Raw genomic sequence first — 22,250 nt, forward strand, 5'->3', positions numbered from 1 at the left:
GGCGATCACTTCACGCAGATCTTGCAGCTAATTTCACTTCGTCAGTTTTTCACTTCCTTGAATGTTTGTGTGGTGTTACAACAATGTGTACTGTCAGTTTCGTAGATTCTTTATTAAGTAGAAAACTAGCCGCTTATCTACAATTACGTAATGTTTATATTAATTCTCGAGTCCAATCTTTGCGAAAAAGTCAGTGAAAAATTATTTTACTGAGAAATCTGTCTTTCCTTTTCTTCTTTTCTTTTGACTTGAAACCAAGTAGCTTTGCAGCTATCTATATATAATTGGAATAATTTCAAGCTTCAAGAATGTCCTCTGAACAAGACTTTACAAAACGAAAACTTTGGGGGTAGGCTGTTTTATGCACTTTTTATATATCGCTGACGAGATTTCAGCGGTCGATTCACTGGGTCTACTGACCCATTGTAGGTACATATAGCTTGTCTTTTTTTCTTTTGCTTATTTCCTTGCAGGATGCACGAGTTTAATCAGTCTCTCAAGTATGACAAACGTATGTTCGCTGCAGATGTCAAAGGTTCGATTGCCTTTTCCAAAGCCTTGCTTAAAGCTGGTATCCTGAATGAGCATGAGCAAAAGGAGATAGAGAGAGGACTCAAGGTCGTTGAGTCTGAATGGGCTGAGAACAAGGCGAGTATCAACCAGCTATGGCAAACTAAGTCCAACCTTAAAATAGTTTGTCATTCAGAGTGACGATGAAGACATTCACACTGCCAACGAACGGCGTCTTAGTGAGATCATTGGCAAGGATATCGGTGGGAAGCTTCACACCGGTCGAAGCAGGAATGACCAGGTTGCTACTGATATGCGTATTTGGCTAGTGGGTTGTCATACTTTAATATTTAAGGCTATTACTCACAAGGAACTCCCTCGGTATAGATGAAGGAGACTACTCAAGTCGAGACTTACTTGAAAGACCTCCTTAACGTCATGGTATCTCGCGCAGAGAAAGAAGTTGACGCTATCCTTCCTGGCTACACCCACCTACAGCGCGCTCAACCTGTGCGCTGGTCTCATTTCCTTCTTTCTCATGCCCAGTCTTTTCTTGGCGATCTTGAGCGTCTCCGTCAACTCTACTCTCGTATATCTGTCCTACCCCTTGGATCGGCTGCTCTCGCTGGAAATCCTTATTCTTTGGACAGGGAACTTTTGAGAAAAGAACTTAGTTTCCAAAGCATCGGCGAAAATTCAATGCACGCTGTTGCGGATCGAGACTTCATTGTTGAATGGCTGCAATGGGCAAGTTTGTGCCAAATTCACATGAGTCGACTGGCCGAGGATTTGATTATCTACTCTAGCGCTGAATTTGGCTTTGTTCAGCTTAGTGATGCTTATAGGTGTGTCTGTGTTTTTGCAATTTGTATAAGCTGATGTTAGTTAGTACTGGCTCTTCCATTATGCCTCAAAAGAAAAACCCCGATTCTCTTGAATTGTTGAGAGGAAAGGCTGGCAGAACCTTTGGTCAGATGGCCGGATTCATGATGTCTCTTAAGGGCGTTCCCTCTACTTATAACAAAGACCTGCAAGAAGACAAAGAGCCATTGTTTGACGCTGTTGACACTGTCTCCGCGGCGTTGAGAATTGCTGAGGGTGCTATTGCTACCTTGTCCGTAAGTATTGTTCGTTTTTGAAGAACAATTCACTAACTAAGAACTCCTAGATCAACCCCGAAAAGATGGCTGCTGCCCTTACCATGGACATGCTCGCCACCGACATTGCTGACTACCTCGTCCGAAAAGGCGTACCTTTTCGTGAAACTCATCATATTTCAGGCCGTGCTGTTGCACTTGCCGAAAAGACGAAATGCCAGATTTCTGACTTGTCCATGCAACAGTGGAAAGAACTCGACGTCAGGTTTGATCAGACAGTCATGGATGTTTTCAATTTTGAGAACAGTATCGAGAAGAGAAATGCCATAGGAGGACCTGCGAGGAGTATGATCACGAGACAAGTTGAGGTTGCTCGACAAAGGATTGGAAAGTAGTATTATAATCAACAGTATTTTTAGTATTCCTCATATCAATAGTCGCATTGTGCCATGAATTATGCATTATATAAAGTATACAACCTTTGTTGTTTGACGAGCGACGTCTATGTCAGTTATTTCTCCCATACAAAAAATTGATTGAGTTTGCTCTATCCCTAGCTTTTTATGCTACCCAGGCTGAAGGAATCGCTCCAATCTCCTGCTCCCACCATTTGACCCTTCCCTTCTCTTCACTCTCTATAACCCTCACAAGCCTGCCTCCTCCAAATTCCCTTTCTTTCCAAATTTTCTCTAGCCTTTGTTCAGCATCACACCAAAACACCTTCCATTTACCATCCGCTGTCTTTACGAATCCACTTGAGCGCTCATGATACCACTTATTAACTGAATTGTCGCTTCTGCTCCTCCAAACCAAATCTCTTCCACGTCCCACTCCGCGTAATGAACCAGTAGACGGGTTAGAAGCGTCCAGCTGGCCAAGACCATATGTCTCGTCGCGTAAAGCAACCCAGAGGAAGTCCACCGTGCCGTCACCTTGGTGAGACGGGTGGACTGCAAATTTGTCGAGGTAACAGATGGGCGCAGGATCATCAGATGGGTAGGACAATGATTCACCAGCGGTTAACGACTTGCCTTCGAGAGTGCAAATCGCCGCACCGGCATAGTCTCCAATGACAATTACAAAATCCAAGTTCTTTTCGAGGCGGGCATAGAATTTTTGACAATTCAGTTTCCGCTGGAAGGATGTTTCAAGAAGACTGGCCAATTTGCCTTGGTCGACCTCATCCATACTGCGTAAAACTCTTACGGGTAGACCCTTCCTTATGAGAGTAGGTGTGTCTCGAGTGATTCGACCTTCACTTCTAATAAGGAGAGCGTGAGGAAGGGAAGCAGAGTGGGCAGGTTTGTTGGTTATGAGGTTGGCGATTAATGCAGCTGGTGAACGGTGTGAGACGATGAGAGCAGAAGCCTCGCGAGGCATATGAGCAAGACAATCATTTGAAAGCGATAAGTTGGATAGTGCTGTGGGATGAGTATCTCTCCATTGGGGCTGGAATGTACGATTAATGAAAGAAAATTCTGATGCGAGATTGATATACAGGTGGGGTAGACCTTGCCGAGCATACGACGGTATGCCTCCTTCTCGATTGATAATCAAGAGCCTTCTTGGGGTCAAATCAACCAAACCTGATGTGTCAGTTGACATAGCTGAAACCAAAGCAAGAAGGATTCGATTAGCCGATATCCGTTTCGCTTGACAACTCGAATTGAGAGCCACAGGTAGCAACACGGGAATTTCTCCTTCTCCCACCGCCCGACGCACATGGTCTAAGCCCTCATCTTCCACAAACACGTTCTTCTGCGCCTCCGCAGAGACCGACCCCGGGTCCGCCATCCTTACCACGGTCGAAAAGACAGGACGGGCTGCGGCGCGGTGTCGAGACAAGAAATGAACAACCCTCTCCACTTCGTGTCGGACAATGGCCCGCTGGCGCTGAGCTTCAAATTTATCTGAAGAATCTGTTAGAGGGAGATCATCCCTATCTATCACAATGACGGGAACCAAGCCAAGTTTCTGAAGGTGGGCCATACCACGGCAGATCGAGTCAAGCTGGGCATCCGTAAAAGGGCCTTGTATCTTGACTAGAGCAGGCCGACGCATAACAGGGTTCAAGAGGGTATTGACGAGCTGGTTCTCTTGGGTTGTGGCTTTTCGGGTGTGTTCGTGAGCTGGAGAAGGCAGTGTGATAGATGGCTGGGTAGGCACAGAAGGGGCAAACGAAGAAAGATAAGAACGAGAGTCTCTAGTCGAAGGTGATGCTTGCAATATGGATAAGATAAAAGCCTATTATGAGTGAGATGAGCGCATCGTACGTTGGCATATCCCTTACATTATCTCCTTCCTTAATCTCTTGCAAAACTGTCGAGTCGCGATGCTGCAGTCTGGATTGCTATAACAATCCGGTTGATAACTGCCCAGTACTTGAGCTTGAACTTACAATTGCAGCTGGACATGCTTGTCCACAATTCAAAAAGGCTGAATAATAGCCAGCTGGACGTAAGGGAGGTTTCATGGAATATTGAAAATTGGTCGAATATTGGTTGAATATGTAAATTGATAAAAGTGAAAAGTAGAAATTCATTAATAACTTTCGAGTCATTTTCGGACTCTGGGCCGATCTAGATAATACAAAGTCACCGAGTTGTTCTATATTCGGCATTGCTCCAACTTCAACAGATACAATGTGCACGACAAGACATAGACTGACAATGCTCCAATGGCCCAAAACGATGCATAGGGACTCAATCCTTCGTTTACAACTCCATTTCTATGCCCGTCCACCGCGTAGAGCGAGTACAAGGTGAATGACATCGGCAGCTTTGATTTTGTAGTCTTGGATGGTCTTTTCGTCATTCCTGTATGTAGGTGTTAGTATAGGCAATCTGCAAGATTTGACGACAATAGAGAATACAATGAGATTAGGATACTGACATGGCTTTGCCGCCAGAGATAAGCCGCTGTTGGACAGGAGGTATACCAGCTTTTTCCTCAACCTTTTCCTTGACTTTGCCAATCTAGTATTGTAGATTATGCCACCAAGTTAGCAAAAGAAACAGCTAGAGAATTGAAGTAGAGCAGCCAGACGTACCGTCATGTCGGGTTGAACATCAATGTCAACCTGTACGGCGTACAATCAGTTTGTCTTTTAGTTCTCTCTGCCTTGCCAAACCTCAATTTGCTCACCTCTTTGCCGGTAAGTGTCTATAAGCATATTAGTACGACGCATTGGGTAAAGTAACCCACTCACCTTGACTTTTACAATCATTATGCGGATGCAAGGGCTTCAGAGACGATGCAAACGAAGAAGAAATGCGCTTTGAGTTGTAGTTGATAGTTAACTCAAAATATTATAACAGAGAAATTAAAAATATAATTAAATACGATTCTAGAGGAAATAAATACGATCAAGTCGCGTCGACATTTTTTTCTTTTTCTTTTCTTTTCGTATTTTTCATCTTTCTTTTCATGGCATCGCTATAAACTGAATATTCCCTTAGAGTGTTTCTACTGACTGTACTAACAGCCAACAAGTGCATATCGTAAATCTGCGTTGAACAGATAGCTTCAATGTAAGTGGTCATGTAATGGTACGCTTGGATACTAATGCGCGCCATTGCACTTTATCTCTACTGATTTTACTGATTTTACTGGAAAACGACCACGCCCAACGTTGTTGTAAATGACTTACTCGACACAGCCGCTGTAATGGCTATAGCAACTGCTAAATCAAGTGGCAAAAGAGGAGCGAAGGGGGCCGCTCGTCAAAAATCGAAGAAAAGTCAATCGTTCTGTCTTATCGCTTCGAGCTAGTCACTTACGTTGCGCAATATCCAGGTGAGCCAGCGACCTCCAGAACTGCTGTCTCCAAATCTCAAAAGTATCCGGCCTCTCAAACGGTTCCCAGACAAACGCGAGCTTCAGCTCGTCTGGCCGCACGGGGCCACATCGATGCGGCTCAGATTGCCACAAGTATGTTGCCGAAACTAGCCTCGAGAGCAACAGACACAAAGAAGGTAGCCCGCGCAGATACTGTATCAAAAATCTTTACACAGCAGGATATTGATGATGATGAGTCTGGTCTGGTCACGTCAGAGGAAGATGGGAGTGATGTGCTTGATTTGTGGAAAGAAGCAGAGCTTCTGCATACCACTGAATTTCAAGATTGTGCCCCTCATTCCGTCGCAAACAATTATGATGTGCTTGAAGATGGGGACGTTGTCACTCCTGATTCCATTATGCGCAAGCGACGTCGCCTTTCTATTCCCCCTTCTTCACAATCTCCTCCGCCCACAGACCTTCGAACTCCTCACTTTCTCTTGACATCGGCAAGACGTTCGCAATCTCTTATTAATCGCTTTTTTAGTGTCCAAGGTCATTCTTCTTCAATAAGAGGCAAAGTTGGTTTATTTCGTGCAAAAAGTATGATGGCGCCTCCTGAAGCTGCGGCATGCATGGACGTCTTTCAAAGCCCGATTATTAGCAAAAAGAGCAATAAATACATTCCCTTGCCAGCCGCAGCTGATCAGTACCCTCAATCGTCGCCTGAATGTCAAAGTGAAGAGAGTGTTGAAAATCCTATTCCTTCCTTGCAATGTCCTGTTACAAGATGCTCTCGAGTTGAGCAGTCACATTGCAAGCCATATGTCTGTAGTGACTACGAAGAGAATAAGCAGGAACAGGAAGTGACAGATGATGAGCACAATGATTACTGTGAAGCCCAAGACGATGAAGCAATCAGTACATTGGAAAGCCCTATCGTCCGACCGGTGGTCTTGTCTTGCAACTCACCAAGCATAAAATGGCGAGACCCTTTTTCTTACATTCCAGCCGCAAACACCCAGTCTGCTGCCTCTCTGCGTAATATAGAGCGTAGCGAGACAGGGCCGCAGTCCACAACTGAGCAAGCCACCTTAGAATCGATACCGTCTACACAAAATGACTCTGTAGTATTTAGGTCATTCAGGAACCTGTCTTATGAGAGAGAACATTTGGGAAATTCCATTAGTGAAAAAAGTGATGTATCCCATCCTTCGACTTCGACGCTGAAGAAGACAACTTATGGAAAAAGGAGGTCACATACCTACAAAGCTGGTATGCCTGACCCTCTATATAAAGGTCCAACAGTATTGTCTCCACCGCTGAGAGTACCAACATCTTCAGCCCAAAATGCAGAGAGCATATCCCATAAAAGAGCCAACGCTTCTACCTGTCATCTGAAGCTTGTGAACCCAATGCGCTATGATGACATAATTGAGGATGCTGGGGGGCAGATGGAGAAGGAAACATCGGAACTGTGGAATGAAGAATGGCTTCACAATTCTAGCCCGACCAGTCACGGACCTATGGTTCCGCTTACTAGTATACTAAGCAAAAAAAGACGGAAACGTGAACCGGAGAGCGACAGCGAATACAATCCTGAAATTAAAATCGGTAGACCTAAGATAAGAAAAGGTAGGTCACCAAAGAACGCTATCTCTCCAAGGCTACGATTATCTCGCACAGAATCGTGCCATGTTGATATCAAAAAGTGAGTTGCTTAAAACAATCATGTCCAGTCTCATGCTAAGAACATATACGAGTCAGATACGTCCAGGTTGTTAATTCCAATCGTCCGAAAAGAAGGAGGCGATTTGCCAGCACAAGATGCGCTCGCCTTCCATCTGGTTTTACTATTCACTCGTTTGGGACAGTACCATTTTCCGAGTTCGTTCAACATTACCGTGAACAACCCAGTCCGTTCAATGTCCCAACCCCTGGTAGCCTCCTTTTACCAATTCATCATATACGTCGCAAGATTCGCAGAAACATAGTGCAACCCGTATTAAGAAGAAAGCTGCCTAACTCAAATGGCGAAAATGTAGAATCGCAAGAGGATGAGATAGTGCCGGATCCTTCAATGAGATCGCACATATCTATACGCCGAAATAAAAAAGCCAGAGTGCCGAAATTCCCCAAACTGAACCTCGTCGCCGATAGTAATCAACACCAAATTCGACCTCGCCAAGGTATAAACAAAATATCAATGCCATCTAATAGCGCTCATGTACCCGGTAATTCCCAAGAGAACACAATAAATTTCTATAATAAATGTGAAAGAGAAGCTGAGACAGAAGTTTTAGGCTTTAACTTCAGATCTGAGCCTCTGTTGACCAAGAAGCGACCTATACCTATACAGTTCAAAGTAAAAGAGGATTCCATCAGGCCCGTTACAACTCAGAATTCTACCAATCTGCAGCGTCAAGATAGCTTTGAATCAAACATTATTAATCTAATCCCTAGGTCAGTCCAGCCGAAACCTCAAGAAGAAATCAATGTTTTTGCCTCTCCTATTAACCCCCTTATCTCGCCTTCGCCCTCCATAGAATTCATGTCTACTCAAGGACGCAGCGTTCGTTTGTCTCAGAAATCAAGTTTTGCTGACAATGAGCGGTATATCATGAACGGAATGGAGATAACTAATCATCTCTTGGCTAGGCCTAACAGACATGCTATCCAAAGTAGAAAGGAGCGGCAAGAGGCACGAGAAAGAAGGCTCAAGCAGAAGAAAAGCGCAGAAGTAAAACAAGCTCGCAATGGTTTGATAAGGCAACAAGACTCGAATGAAACATCCCCCACCCCAAACTTGGTAAATGAGACCCCGGCGCGTTCAAAAATCTCGATTTCGTCCTCAGCACATGTTGAAGCGATCCAACAGAGAGCAGCTCAACAAACATCATTAGCTCAAGACGGTCACATTCAAGTCCCTGCTTCCACTCAGGTCAGGCCATTATCCGCACATCCAACGCCATCTAGAGCCAGCTTATCTCGAAAAGGTACTATAGTCACGCCGACACCGCTAAGACGCCATAAAACTTTAACAGAGATTCGACCTCTCTGCACACAAACGTCCTCCATTATAGTTACTCGTAATACTCGTAAGTTCTGGATTGTGTTCCCAAAGCTCATATATTAGCCTATGTGTATCACGAAGAAGCTCCTCTTCATCGTGTTGATACACAGCATTCTCCACCTCCTCTGGGTCAAGGTTCTCAAGCTAGGACTACACAAACGACTACTGCCTACGACAGAATTGAAACGAATCCATCACAGTCTAGATTCGACATGCGTTCTTCATGTGCCAAGCTTACACAAGGTCTCGAAAAAACTGAAATAAGGTCATCTACGAGGGCGCATATGACACAGGAACTAGAAAAGACTGAAATAGATCCTTCTTCACGTGCCAGGCCAACCCAAATCCATGAACATATAAAAATTGGAGTATCTTCTCGGTTTTGCTACACTCAAGGTCATAACTCCTCCCGTTCTCGATTGCTAGTTCAAGACGAACAAATGACCAATCTCAACTCTCCTTTCGTAGATTTTCGATCTCTTTCTCCACAGTCAAAAGGCTCAATTAATGTGCCATGCAGTGTTTATTCACAAGATTCGCCCGAAATTGAACACTCACCTACACCGCCGCCTCTTACGCAGACTTTGCAAAGATTAAGAAGCAGATCTTTGGGTTCAAGGTCGATTGGTTTGAGAGTACCTCAAGGTAGTCATTTGGAGGTACAGGCTTCAAAAAGGTGGAGTGATGCAATGCCTCATTCAAACAAGCAAACAGGGGACCCATTCTCTCAGTTCCAATCGCCATTGAAGAAGGGCACAGATATCAGGTCTGTCAAGGAGTGAGAAAATGAGAGATAGTTTGACAAGGTCATAGCATGGTGCAGGTCTCTTTTATTCAGCTGTATCCTCTATTATGTTCTCAGGTCACTAGGCGTCCCACACGCTTTCCCATGTATTCCATGTATAAACTTATTATACATCACCATCAAGCACATCCACGTCCTCTATATGGACATGTTCCTTTAAATGACGATAATAATCTGCTTATGCAATACACAAACTACAAGTATCTTTCTAAACAATTTCAAAATTAAAGTCCGATCCAGTAATGGAGACCACCTGGATTGTGCAAAGTAGACTGCCCGATTTTGACCCTTCCTAGTTCTCCTGTTTGTAAACCGTACCCGCCACCTATACCAGGCGAGAACTGTGCGTCCATCACAGGACTTGACTGACTTCCATTCACTCCACCGAGACCACCAGTGCTGCTGACACTGGCGCCGATACCTTGTATGCCAGGCGTGGATACTGTGCTTGCACTTCTTTTCCCTGTGACCACCGTATTGCCATTTGCCACTGCCTGTACCACAGGCAGGTAACTTTCCGCACTCCATTCATACCACACTTTTTTTCCTTTACCATCACACATTCTCCACAAATTGACTTGTAGTTCACAACCGCTTGGCAGGTAGAGTGGTTCTTTAAGAGGGAAAAATAGGGGAAACCAAGAAAATAAGTCGGGTGAGACAGCGTGAGCGTTATCAGGATGGATTGAAAGGCCGACATCGCCGTATAAATGGGCTTCAAAGTAGCCACCAAGGCCGTGGAGAGTGGCAGCATGGGGTATATGAAATGTGTGTGTAGAGGCGCGAGTGTTGTGTGAGTTTGTCAACGGTAGGCCTAAAACCAAGTTTGGAGGGTCAGTGCTAAACTTGACAGCCTCATGAAAAAAAGGTTTACCTTTATCGTCCACAGTGATATCATGTCTGGGATGAACAAACTGCCAACACTGCTGAATCCTCTCCCCACATCTGGCGCTCACGCCTGGTAGATAATGATCGCCTGAGATCATATTGACTTGAGACATCATCACTACAAATGGAGTCTCTTGAGCCGATGCGCCACGAATGCAATTGTGAGTTTCTTGATAAAGTTTGCTTGTAGACAGTGGGGCAATATGAGCCGTGTATGATGTAGGGATGGATACGCCCGTCGCTTTGAATTAACCTGATCAACTTTTCCTCTTTCTCGTTTCGTAAGATGAACCCACGTTTTATCAACCTCATAGCTCCATCCAAGCACTCTGGACTAAGTTCATTATCTCCAAAACTGCCCAGCAGTTCCGAAACTAAGATATCGCATTTTTCCGGTACATCCACTGTACGCATATCACCTGGGATAATGTTTACCTTATCGCGCCATTCAAGCTCTTTACGCTCTTGTAGTGTAACGAACGCTGCAGTGTTCTTTTCGATGGCATAGATATTTGCCTGACGGCCTGCGTGTAGTAGGGCACGGAGAGCACAGTCTACCAGAGGCCCTCGACCTGCACCTACAACTGTTATCACGCTGGGTACTGTCATCACCTCTTCCAACACTCAAGTAAAAGACATACTGCTTTTTATTGGCAGAAAGTTCTATCAAAGCCTGAGTGATAGCAGCTTCGTATTGCTGGTACTTGACTGGATCTTTTTCAAATGCATCATACGTTAAACTCCCCAAATCATCCATTAAAGGTTGTAGAGGATCTTGCAAGTAATCGCAATAAGTCTTGTACTTGTCAGAAGCGGCTGCAGGCAGAGCCATAGCAGCCGCTGGATGGCCACCTGGTGTGTTTTGTGGGGTCGAGCCTGGACCAGAAGTGCTTGTTATATGACGGACGTACTGCAGGTAGGCGTTGTGTCCACCGGACGGGTGTTTTTTCTCAGTTGTTTGAGAGAGGATGTACGTTGGGCTTTGCTACAACTTTTTCAGTTTCTTTATCATCCAGCAGTTCATGCAGGAGATCATATACCTTGGCCATGCCGCGAATGAAAGCCTGACAAGCTTTGCTCAGTACTGGGTAACCTTTGGTATTGGGTATGAAACTTGTGGCAGGTAACCAGATGTACTTGACAGGCTCCGCCGTCCATCTAGCCAGGGCGCCCACACTTGGTGGAAGCGGATTGGTCAAATCCAGAGCTACATCATTCTTAGTTTCTCTCTGGATACCGTCTGCAGGCCAGAGCTAGAGACAAGGCTTACCAACAGAAAGTCGGGGGTGATAATTACACAACGTCCTAATACAATCCCACATTTCCCAAGTTGAGCTAGGATCTCCATTTTGAGCTGTACCAATTCCTCCACCAGGCGTAGACATCATACTACTCGTACCCGATACAATTCTATTGTTGCCTCCGCCTCCCGTCGCATTAGTGCTCGAGTTTGGCTGTGCGAACAGAGACATTTGGTTTTGCATACTTTGTGGCCTTGTCGAGAGTGATGACAGACGTTTGTGCTTTTGTTCTGTTTGAGCTGGCACATAAGATGGTACGGATGGCATTGGAGATGGAGAGCCGGGTGCGGCCAAGGCGCCTGGGGCGGGTGTTTGATGCATGAGTTCCAAAGGGTCAGATATAGGAATCCTTATAGTGATCTGTGTCAAGGCAGACGATCCACCCATTTGGAGCAATGAGGAAATGGCGCGAGCATAGGATGCTAGGTAAGCTCTGTTGGCGAGAGATGGAGCAGGGAGAATTAGAACGGGAAGAGAGAGGTAGAGCGCATGAGCGAATTCAGCTCTCAATGCGAGTTCCGAGTCGAAACGAATACCTTCGTCAGGCGAGTCCATCTCTAACCATTCGCTTGCAAGTGCCACCAAGCCTTGGCTTTCTTCCAGTCGCGATACATTGACCTCTTCTCGTTTTAGCCCACCATCTCTCCTCCACACATCCGCTTCCTTTTCTACTGCCCGTCTTGCTTCAGCGCGCTGTTCAAGTCGCTGGGGGGTGATGCTCTCTGCGTCATCGTATACAGGATGTAGGCATAATCTCTCCCAACGAGCCTGCCACTTTGCATTTGTGAGTGAGATTGAGACGAGGTCATAGTCTGATGTCTGAATAGTTGACTGTATGACTTGCTGTAACGGGGATGGCGTTGGCTGTGGGTCAATAGGGAGCGAAGGCAATGGTTGAGGCAAGAAAAAAGCAACTTTGTGACGGGACATCTTAATTCTTTATATTTGGATGAAAATAAAAAGAAAGACAAACACAAAAAACGCGTCAAAACATTTGTCGTTACGCGTAAATCACGTGACTTTATTAATACATAGAAGACAACTACTATCTATTATCTTTTCAATCTGTATACAAACAGGGTCAAATGTAATATTACCTAGTTTGTCCGTGATTGATTCTCAAGAGAATCATGGCGGTCATTCCCATCCTCGCTGACGGGTTTAGACGACGCAGGAGGACAACAAGTATCGCCATTGCATTGTTCTGGAGGGCATCGAATACGACATGTTTCATTTCCATGTTCGCTCTCCTCATAAAATCTACCGCTAGGTGTTGAGCATTATCCCAGGAGCGTAAAAGAAGCTTACTCTGGTTGTATGGTAACGCTATGGATACCATGGGCGTGCATTTTCTCCCTGATTCCATTAGCAACGATCATGTAGTCTCTTTCTCTGTCAATCAACACGTGTACGCTTGCAACAACAGTTGACTCAGATAATTGCCAGATGTGAAGCTCATGCACGGAATCTACTCCATCTACGTCGACAATTGACTGGCGGACAGCATCGAGAGATACATGGGAAGGAACGCCTTGAAGAAGGATATAAGACGCAGATTTGACAAGCGGCAGGGCTGAAGAGAAAATAATGCAAGTGATGAGAAGAGAGACAGCAGGATCAAAGTAAAGCGTCCATCTGCCGTGGCAGCTGACATTGCATTAGTAGGATTTTTTTTGGTGCGCTTGACTTACAGCCAAATGACAAGACCAGCAGCAATGACGCCAACATTGCCTAGGGCATCTCCGACGACATGCAAAAACACGCCACGCATATTCATGGATCCATGTCCATGTCCGTGTGGGTGTGCTTGAGAATGCCCGACTTCAGCATCGCCGGCATCCTTAGCAAGATCCACCTTCAAGGGTGTCTGTTCATTGGCATAATCAAGATCAAGGCTGTGCTCATGATTGTTAGATGGCTTTATGACTGAATCTGTGACAGTAGCACTTGAGCCAGAAGCGTAATCGTTGAAAGGGGGCAAAGTGTCGTTTTGGCCTGGGGCGGGAGGTATATGCGAAGCGGATCCAAGTCGACCAACACGAGAGATACTGTCTCGTTTAATTCTTCTACTAGCACTCAAACTTTTGCCATGATGATGCGGACTAAAACTAGAATCAAAGGAGCTAGCCATTTGGGTGGAGCCATACCCAAATTCCTGGGCCGTTTCAATGACCTGAGCACGAGTTTGAGCAGGATGCTGATAGAGGTCAGAGACAGAATTTTCTCGAGAAAGAGTGTCGTTTTCTTCTTCTCCGTTGTCGAGACCGATAGGACCATGAGAATGTCCACCATGGGAATGACCGTGCTCTTGATTGAATAAGCGAAAAGTAAGTGAGTAGCCAAGAAGGCTTACCATGAAAGAGAAACAAGCCGACAAAGTTGCTCAACAAGCCCAAACTGCCAACAAGGACAATCAACTTTGGATTAGTTATTTCTGGAGGAGCGACTATCCTGCCAATAGCTTCCAAGCCGATGGACATGCAAAGTGCGACGAGGAACACGCCATTGATGAGTGCTCCCAATACTTCTGCCCGTTGCCAACCATACGAATTGGCTGCAGATGATGGTGCAGTAGCCAGCTTAATCGTGTACAAAGCCACTACGAGAGATAGAACGTCGCTAACTGTCAGTTTGTCTCTCTCTAAGTCGACTTACTTCAGCATATGAAAAGAATCAGCAACAAGGGCAAGTGAGCCAACCGCATAACCGGTAATCAATTCAATGAGAAAGAATACAGAGTCAATGACCAGGAGAGTAATTATCCTGGCTTGGCGAGAAAACGCCATCTTGTTATAGATGATTTTTGAGTCAAATGTCAAAACAAGATTAAGATTATTTATAATAAAAAAAGATGAAAAGTGATGATTATTAATAAGAGCTCCGCCACCATCGGTATTATGTGGGATTAAGAGGTTGTTCTGGTTCCATGTCGAAATATCAGATCAAGTATAGTTACAGAAATCTCATCGCCACCCATAATAACCCTCTGTGCTCTGTCCAGGCGCGTACCAACATACACACTCACCAGTGATGGTGGTTATCAGTCCGTCACTAGATGCGCTGTCGGTTTACCATGGTCTCGAGAATGCCAGTGTGATAAAGTTGAACGACGTACTGATAGTCAAGTACGGGATGTTTGTCACTCAGTATGAGTACATGGTGACAGAGATCATGAACAAGATCTTCCCCGACCTAGTGCCGACACCCGTCTCCTTCATTCGACATAGCGGGATCAGTATCATCGTCATGAAGAAGCTGCCTGGTGTGACTCTTAACGAGTATATTCAAGCTGGAGCTACAGTAGAGCAGGTGCACCAGGTCTGCGACGAAATCAGATCGTTTATCGTCAGGCTGCGCAACCTAGACCCAGACGAGATTGACCCTTCTGGTCAGCATGGAACGGTGAGAGGCATCGTCCAGTGCGAGTCCAGTCTTGATCTCGACAAACTCGCTCGTGGCTTTTTGAGGACTGGCCCACCCTCGGTACTACTCGAATAGCCGGACGTAATGCGGGAGCTGGCAGGATCAACCTTTGATATGGATATGCTGTCGAGGGAGATAGCATCCGGGTGCAAGCTGGTGGTTACCCATGGCGACCTCCTACCATGCAACATACTCGTCCACAACGACCATCTTTCGGGGATAATTGATTGGGAATGGGCAGGTATCTACCCCAGTTGCTGGGAGCGGGGTGTCACGGACCGCAATGTAAGCGTGGGGTTTAGGGATCGGAGGCTTATACAGCGCTACATGCCACTGGATTAACGAGTTAGATCGACAGACTATCGAGAACAATGTATCAAGAAACAATGTATCAAGAACAACGTGTTGACAACGCTATTTGCTGTGCATCCCTCAGCTGTAGCTACATACTTGTATAGGCACTCTTTTCTGGTTCTCTTGACCGCTTTGTACGGGCTAAACAGCAACCCGTCCCGATTCGATTCATTCACCATACACACAGCATGCATACGTTACAGCTCGTCAGGAGATACAGCTTCCCGCTTATCGATTGGGAGCTAAGGACCAAGAGTGGGACGTTTCCCTCGTTCACATCATACCGTATCGTCGGCTCAGTGGGCGCATTCATGTATGAGGAGACATCAAGCTTTGGGATCAAAAACAGTAACGCTCCCATCGAGAAAACACAGTCATTGGGATCTACAACTTCAATCCTCAAGAGATAGTATCTAAGGTAGCTCAAAGCATCCGGATCCGATACGAGATGATTGGTTTCAATATAGATTTCAGCTATTGGTCATGCCAGGACTGGGTCATCGAGGTTCCACCGTTCTCCGTGACATAAGCATGTTGGATCCTGGCGTTGTCTCTGTACTCGCAAGCATCAAGCTGGAACTTTCCGCGAACACACATGACAATGCCTTGCTCAACACGATGCCTCCTCGTGTCGCGTCTGTCATCAGCAAGCCCAGCCCTGTCATGCTCCATCAGGTTATGTACGCCAGATGGCAGGGTTCAGGTGCGACCGATAGTCCGCAACCAGCGGGCTATCGTTACCCATCGTCATCGACCGGGTATGATCCCAGTGCATATCGCGACTATCGCGGAGGTGGAGGTGGTCCATCCGGCACTACCTACGGTGGAGGTCGAGGATGGTGACCCGCCAACGCTCCTAGCACCAAGCCGTGTAGATCCAGGTCTGCTGGCCCATGTTATGACCTGCCTTGCCAGAGGTTTGGCTAAGCAGGGTGAACGATGGATGGTAATAGGATTGCCAGAGCAGTGGTTGAATGGCTTATTAGTGGGCCAGAGAGATAAATGGCGGAGTGTCAACTCTGAACGATTGAAGTATGGATGCTGATAGCTTTGACGATTGGTTGATAATACTTTTGATTTATTTGGTATGAATGGCTATTGATTGGGTAATTGTTAAGGTATTAAGTGAACGTTGGTCGTGTGAGTGTCTCTGGCTTCGCTCTGTTGGTAGAGATGCAGATAAACGAGATATATGTTTGGATAATTATGTTACACGGGTTGACATATGATACACCACTAAGGAAAAGAGAAAAGTCACAAAGAGTCAATATATTAATATCCTCCAAGCAGGGCATGTCGAGAAGCAATAATTAACAATAGAAGGTGTAAGTGAAAGCACCTCACTTGCCATTCTTAGAAACCCCGCGGGATTATGGAAGAGGATGATGATGGATAAATGTTGAATGAATAGATGTACATTTCTTTAGATACTTCATTTCGATGCATAACCAGTGCTAGATTTGCTGTACTAAGAACACCCGTTGGTATATTAGTAGACATACAATATACCAACAAAACGTAGGGTGGCACACCAGCTGCCTTTACTTTTTTCAAATCTTAGCACAAGAGATTTTTCTTTCTATTCACCATCTTTCATCTACCTTCTTGATATTATCAAAAAAAACTACAATGGCTCCTGTAATCAGGAGCGCAGACACCAACAGCCTTGAGCTGAAGGAGATTTTCAACGAAACTTTCTCGGCATTTGCCAGAATCCTCAAAGAAACAACAATGACCGCCCCCAACAAAGCCTCCTTCACGATATCCAGGGCAGAGCGGTCCAGTGTTCCTCGGTTTATTGGGCCTATGGGGGACACCCAAGCCACACTCGAGCATATCTTTAAGCTCTCCCGATTTTTCCGTTCGTTATCTTTGACATTGCCGTCTGACAACGACGAGCTCAATGAAGAACGTCGTCGATCGATCATAGAGATAGCGAATGACTCTGTCGAATGTGTCGAGATGAGGACGTGGATAAAGAGGGAAGGAAGAGCGATGGAACAAGATGGCGAAACATCCTGGGAAGAATGGTCAACCGCTTTCAGAGAAAAAACTCTCCCATTTAGGTGGGAGATGGACGAGAAAAGGAAGCTAGGCAGGCTGAGGATGAGAACAGCAGGAGACTGGAGAGCCTTCGACTCGGCGTCCGTCGCGCACCGACAGAACCTCATCGGGACCAATCTTTACCCGAGCGACAGGGAAACGATAGAGCATTACATCGTAGGACTGCCGGAAACCCTATACAGGAAGGTCAAAAGGCATCCAATGCTCTTCCAAGGAAACCTTGATGAGATTCGAAGGCTAATCGGAGAGCATGTTGAGGTCTGGAGAGAAGAGGAGACTTAGAAGGCTTGGCCAGCCAGGCAATCCACAGCTTCAGCCCCTTGAGATAACTACCGAGAGCCCACTTCTGCTTCCGTCCTTCTCAAGAACCCTATTGAATTTTACTTTGATAGCAAAAACGCCCTGCCCTATTTCCAAACACTGGCAGGAAAGTTCATTCGGGCAGAGCTGGCCAAACGGAACGGCTGTAACAAGTTCCGACAAGTCGGACACCGTTACCATTCCTGTCCACAGAAGGGCAAGTTCGAGGTGGTCAAAAGGCAAGCCTTCTAGCTAGAATTGGATGAGGTCTCGCTGGATTCCACCAACCTCGTACCAATGAGTTTGAATAACAAAAAAGACTCAGAGTATGTGCTGTTCCATTCTCTCCTAGCCATTACTGCTACTGCACCGGCTAATGGATCTTCTACTTCAGCACTCCTGATATGTTTCCGTCTACTACTTGACACGAGTGCCACGACGTCTTTCATTGATCCTGCGGTAGTAGAGAAGCTTGGATGGAAGGTGAAAAATGGGCTGAGAGAGAAGACAGTGAGGCTGGTGGATGGAAAGGCTGGGCCAAAGGTTAGCACAGCTACCAGTGGGATACTTTGGTGCAGGCCAATTGCGCACTGCTTCCACCTTCTTGGGATCCATCTTGACACCATCTGTTACGACCCTGCACAAGTAACATGGAATATAGCCAATAACAAATCATAATCTCCAATTATGGTTTCGTGACCTCTTGGTTTAGTTTATGATCTTGAATATTGGTCGGGTCGTAACATTGTTGGAAAATCCAGAAAGCAGAGTAAAAGAGAGACAATCTGACGCTATCCGAACATCGTATGGCTGTTCAAGCAAATCGACATAGACGACCCGAGATCGAGTATAAATCTGGAGATTGGGTTTGGTTAGATACCAGAAACAGAATGAAGGAGTTCAAGGCAACAGATAAAAAACTCCGAGCCGCTACGTTTTTCCCTCGGTTTCAAGGGCCATACAAAGTGATAGAAGCTTACGCGAAGAAATCAATCTACAAGTTGGATATTCCAAACATATCCAGCAACGTTTTCAACAAATTCCACGCTAGCTTACTAAAACCACACCTGTCTTCCTGTTACAGTCTTACTGTAACCCCTGCGGAGATGGAGGGATGTCCGACGGTGGAGGCTGGTGTATATAGTTAACGTTACTTGTATCTTAGTTCTTCTTTATATTTCTATTATTGCAAGTCCTTGGGTATCAAATTACTTAGGCCTGCTATAGATTAAAATATACATACAATCGAGAACCTAATACCTAGAAACCCAGAAAATACCACAGAAAACCAACACAGACTTTTCCAGCCTGCATTCGCAGTGAATTACAGGACAGGCCGTGACACTTCCTCCCGGTTAAACCAGACATCACCTTTAACCTCTCCAGCACCAATAGAAGGTTGTTACAGTCCTACTGTAACCCTTGCGGAGATAGAGGAATGTCCGACGGTGGAGGTTGGTGTATATAGTTATTTAATTGTATCTTAGTTTTCTCCTTTTCTTTCGAATTATATTAATACAAGTTCTGGAGAAATTCGCTCTACGCCTGCATCTTATATGATAATACGTTGCTAGACAATTCCAAACCCAAGAATTGAGAACCTAGGACCTAAAACCTAATCTAGATATCCACCAAACGATCTTCCAACCTGCACCAGAATAAATTCAAAGCAAGGCGGTAACAAAGGTACAGAGAGCTACAGGATTTATCATATTCTGGATGATCGCAAGCGTCATGGACGACTACAACTACGTGTGGTACTTCCCGACACAGGGCCCTCAGGCAAATGGAAGGACATAGGTTATGTGCGTCATCTCAGAGGTTTTGAAGAGGCTTACGACGAATATAAGAATGGCTGAGGATAGTGGAATTGCTGGATATGGATGGGATTTGTGACAGGAGGAGGAGAGTGTAAGTGCAAGCACCTCACCTTGCCATTCTTGGAAATCCACGGGATTATGGAAGAGGGTGATGATGGATAAATGTTGAATGAATAGATGTACATTTCTTTAGATACTTCATTTCGATGCATAACCAGTGCTAGATTTGCTGTACTAAGAACACCCGTTGGTATATTAGTAGACATACAATATACCAACAAAATGTAGTGTGACATACCAGCTGTCTTCAAAAATCTTAATTACAAAACATCAAAAGTCGCCAACTGGGTAATTACACTTTATTACGTAATATTACGTCACGGGTAAGTGTCACATCTTACCTAGATGTTTATCAATTCTATTATACAATGTGAATTATATTTTTCTATTCCCATTCACCATGTACCCACTACATACAGCTCCAGTCTTCTACTCTGCCTCTTCACCTCAATCACCTTCATCCGTCCAACAGCTCGAATTACCATCTTTCCCTCCAAGACTTAAGGCGATTGGAAGACAACTCAGTCAGATCAGTAACGACTTTCTCTCTCCACAAGTATCTGATGGTGAAGCGGAGGCAGGAAACAAAAGAGCCAGGGATGCAGGAAGGAGAGTTGAAAAAGAATTCCAGGCAGTACAAGTACTAGGCATGGGAGATGAACCGGTATTGTGTCCGTTTTGCAACAAGCCGCTACCACCAGCGCTATTCGAACATAATCATGGCGAGCCTAGTAGCAAAGAGACTTTAACAAGGGATCTTTTGGCGGATAATGTAGTGGACTCACTTGCCGCCAGAGCCAAGGAAGGGGACTTGGCGAATCTCGATGCGACAGAGAACCTCATAACTGAACAAGACATTCATCGATGGTCTGTTATCGCTGGACTTTCACCTGAACAAGTTGAGCAGGATAGCAATGTAAAAAGAGAAAAAGCGAGTGAGCCAATCAATGCAACTCTGCTCATTCCATCTCCATCCTCGTCATTCAAAAAACTCACCAAATCCCCGCCAACCTTCTCTGGTAATACACAAGACAACTTTGGTCTTTTTCGACGCGCTACAACTCATAGTGATGATGAGGAACCAGAAGGTGATGGTTCTGCTAGAGGGTATGTGCCCATAGGCGCCGGGCCTCTATCGGATAACGAGGACGGACAAGTTGTCGCCCAGCGCATGGAGAAGGTCAAGATAGATGAAGAGCATCATGATGTGGAGTTGCGTGGAGAGAAAGGAGCAAAAGAAATGGAAGATTCAAGGAAATATAACGAAGGGGATCTGGGAAAGTCGGCGAAAATGGTGCAAATAGATGATCAAGTGAAGGAAGTCTTGATTGAAGTAATCGCTCGCGTCAATAGAATGGTGGGTACTTGTCTCTACATATAACGTACACCAACCTTCCTCGCAGTCCAAATCTCATGACAATCTCCTTGTATCCCATTCTTCTCTCCTAACATCTCTCAAAATTGCCAGATCCAACTTGGCAATGGCTGAAGCCAACACTGAAATGCTTGAACAACAGCTCAAACGCACCATTCCTCCTGTGCCTCCCATTGCATCCAAAGCCACGTTAAGTTCTACGACCAGTCCCATCACCTCCAGCTTCTCTCGCCCAGGAAGCCGCCCAAGCAGTCCTAAGATTGGGTCGCGACTGTCAGAAGAAACCAAGAGACCTTCCAGCCTCTATCTGTCATCGACAACCACGACCGATGGGGGAAAGCTATCTGCTTCGGCGGTTGACTCAAACAAATACTGGCCATTCTTTGGCAATTCCAAGAAAAAACCTTCAGGACCTGTAGGCTCCCTTCCTTCTCCTGTTGTCTATGAAGATCGCAATAATAGCGAGTCTTTTACAGAAACGAATTCGCCTTACTCTCCAACCTTACCAGAAGCTAAGCCTATACCACAAAAGAATGTCGCATCTGTTAGCACTGGTGCAGATAATTTAGCCAGCAAGAGCACAAGCGGGGGCAGTCAATTGAAGAGATCCCTGTCTGTTACTTCATCTCCGTCTTCTAGAACTTCCGCTACAGCTGACAATCCCTCGTCGACATCTGCTGAACTTGTCGAGTTACGCAACGCCTATTCTAGTGCTATATCCAAACTATCTGCACTTACGGATGAGATGAACCATGTCAAATCTGTCAAATCCGACATGGATAAAGAAATTGAGGATTTGAGTCGAGTGTTGTTTGAAGAAGCCAACAAGATGGTAGCTGATGAGCGTCGAAAACGGGCGGCAATGGAGGATTCGTTAAACGAAGCGAGAGAAGAGAGCAAAGCGTTGAGAGAGACTGTGAAATTCCTTGGGGGGCAAACATCATCTATACCCAAGCCTGAGCCTATACAGGGAGAAGAGGGAAAGAAAGAAGAGACAAAAGATGAGGAATTCGTCCCGCGTGATCTGGATAAGCATTACGAAGCGCTACGTAAGTCTATTCATCATATCTCTCCGCCGTCAACGTCTCCTACACATCAAGATCCTCCTCCAAACTCTTCTAAACCGGCTTCTCTCCTTACCTCGGAATCGGAGAATCAACCAAACCAAGCGTCTCCAATGGATATCTCCTTCCAATCTTTAGAGAACGATGTCCCTATCAACGACTCCACGGTTTCTTCCAGTAACGATCCGGCAATCATACCTTCCTTCGGAATAGAGCCCAATCCTTGGGCTAGCATGGATAACAGTGTTAAAGATAGAAAAGATGTGGAACTGTCAGATTCCAAGATAAATATTGTTATGTCTGGTCTACAGTAAGAAGGATTCATACGCAACATATAGT

The 22,250-nt window shown here is 45.4% G+C and overlaps 9 protein-coding genes across 9 annotated transcripts; 5 read left to right on the forward strand and 4 right to left on the reverse strand.

The window, feature by feature from the left end:
• Window positions 1-308: 308 nt before the first annotated feature.
• On the forward strand, window positions 309-2,002 carry L203_105503 (argininosuccinate lyase; the record flags this gene model as incomplete). The annotated part of the gene is made up of 7 exons (XM_066214870.1): window positions 309-349; window positions 396-425; window positions 474-648; window positions 695-838; window positions 898-1,355; window positions 1,400-1,628; window positions 1,679-2,002. 7 exons carry the CDS (start codon window positions 309-311, stop codon window positions 2,000-2,002), a joined length of 1,401 nt encoding a protein of 466 aa, XP_066070967.1.
• Window positions 2,003-2,168: 166 nt separating this feature from the next.
• On the reverse strand, window positions 2,169-4,080 carry L203_105504 (amino-acid acetyltransferase, mitochondrial; the record flags this gene model as incomplete). The annotated part of the gene is made up of 3 exons (XM_066214871.1): window positions 2,169-3,851; window positions 3,898-3,957; window positions 4,006-4,080. The coding sequence occupies 3 exons, from the start codon at window positions 4,078-4,080 to the stop codon at window positions 2,169-2,171; spliced, it is 1,818 nt and encodes a 605-aa protein (XP_066070968.1).
• A 255-nt stretch (window positions 4,081-4,335) lies between these two features.
• L203_105505 (uncharacterized protein) lies at window positions 4,336-4,833 on the reverse strand (the record flags this gene model as incomplete). The annotated part of the gene is made up of 5 exons (XM_066214872.1): window positions 4,336-4,423; window positions 4,500-4,582; window positions 4,657-4,686; window positions 4,752-4,769; window positions 4,816-4,833. 5 exons carry the CDS (start codon window positions 4,831-4,833, stop codon window positions 4,336-4,338), a joined length of 237 nt encoding a protein of 78 aa, XP_066070969.1.
• A 440-nt stretch (window positions 4,834-5,273) lies between these two features.
• Window positions 5,274-9,239, forward strand: L203_105506 (uncharacterized protein; the record flags this gene model as incomplete). Its single annotated transcript, XM_066214873.1, has 4 exons — window positions 5,274-5,346; window positions 5,403-7,095; window positions 7,152-8,482; window positions 8,539-9,239. 4 exons carry the CDS (start codon window positions 5,274-5,276, stop codon window positions 9,237-9,239), a joined length of 3,798 nt encoding a protein of 1,265 aa, XP_066070970.1.
• A 247-nt stretch (window positions 9,240-9,486) lies between these two features.
• On the reverse strand, window positions 9,487-12,381 carry L203_105507 (uncharacterized protein; the record flags this gene model as incomplete). Its single annotated transcript, XM_066214874.1, has 6 exons — window positions 9,487-10,076; window positions 10,137-10,391; window positions 10,447-10,745; window positions 10,792-11,135; window positions 11,191-11,357; window positions 11,421-12,381. 6 exons carry the CDS (start codon window positions 12,379-12,381, stop codon window positions 9,487-9,489), a joined length of 2,616 nt encoding a protein of 871 aa, XP_066070971.1.
• Window positions 12,382-12,548: 167 nt separating this feature from the next.
• L203_105508 (uncharacterized protein) lies at window positions 12,549-14,155 on the reverse strand (the record flags this gene model as incomplete). Its single annotated transcript, XM_066214875.1, has 5 exons — window positions 12,549-12,711; window positions 12,760-13,098; window positions 13,143-13,758; window positions 13,805-14,070; window positions 14,133-14,155. The coding sequence occupies 5 exons, from the start codon at window positions 14,153-14,155 to the stop codon at window positions 12,549-12,551; spliced, it is 1,407 nt and encodes a 468-aa protein (XP_066070972.1).
• Window positions 14,156-14,481: 326 nt separating this feature from the next.
• On the forward strand, window positions 14,482-14,949 carry L203_105509 (uncharacterized protein; the record flags this gene model as incomplete). Its single annotated transcript, XM_066214876.1, has 1 exon — window positions 14,482-14,949. The coding sequence occupies one exon, from the start codon at window positions 14,482-14,484 to the stop codon at window positions 14,947-14,949; it is 468 nt and encodes a 155-aa protein (XP_066070973.1).
• A 762-nt stretch (window positions 14,950-15,711) lies between these two features.
• L203_105510 (uncharacterized protein) lies at window positions 15,712-16,071 on the forward strand (the record flags this gene model as incomplete). Its single annotated transcript, XM_066214877.1, has 1 exon — window positions 15,712-16,071. The coding sequence occupies one exon, from the start codon at window positions 15,712-15,714 to the stop codon at window positions 16,069-16,071; it is 360 nt and encodes a 119-aa protein (XP_066070974.1).
• A 3,801-nt stretch (window positions 16,072-19,872) lies between these two features.
• Window positions 19,873-22,225, forward strand: L203_105511 (uncharacterized protein; the record flags this gene model as incomplete). The annotated part of the gene is made up of 2 exons (XM_066214878.1): window positions 19,873-20,829; window positions 20,876-22,225. The coding sequence occupies 2 exons, from the start codon at window positions 19,873-19,875 to the stop codon at window positions 22,223-22,225; spliced, it is 2,307 nt and encodes a 768-aa protein (XP_066070975.1).
• Between the last annotated feature and the right edge of the window lie 25 nt (window positions 22,226-22,250).

Source organism: Cryptococcus depauperatus, chromosome 7 (genome assembly GCF_001720195.1).
Source record: "Cryptococcus depauperatus CBS 7841 chromosome 7, complete sequence".
Taxonomy (NCBI): Eukaryota; Fungi; Basidiomycota; class Tremellomycetes; order Tremellales; family Cryptococcaceae; genus Cryptococcus; species Cryptococcus depauperatus.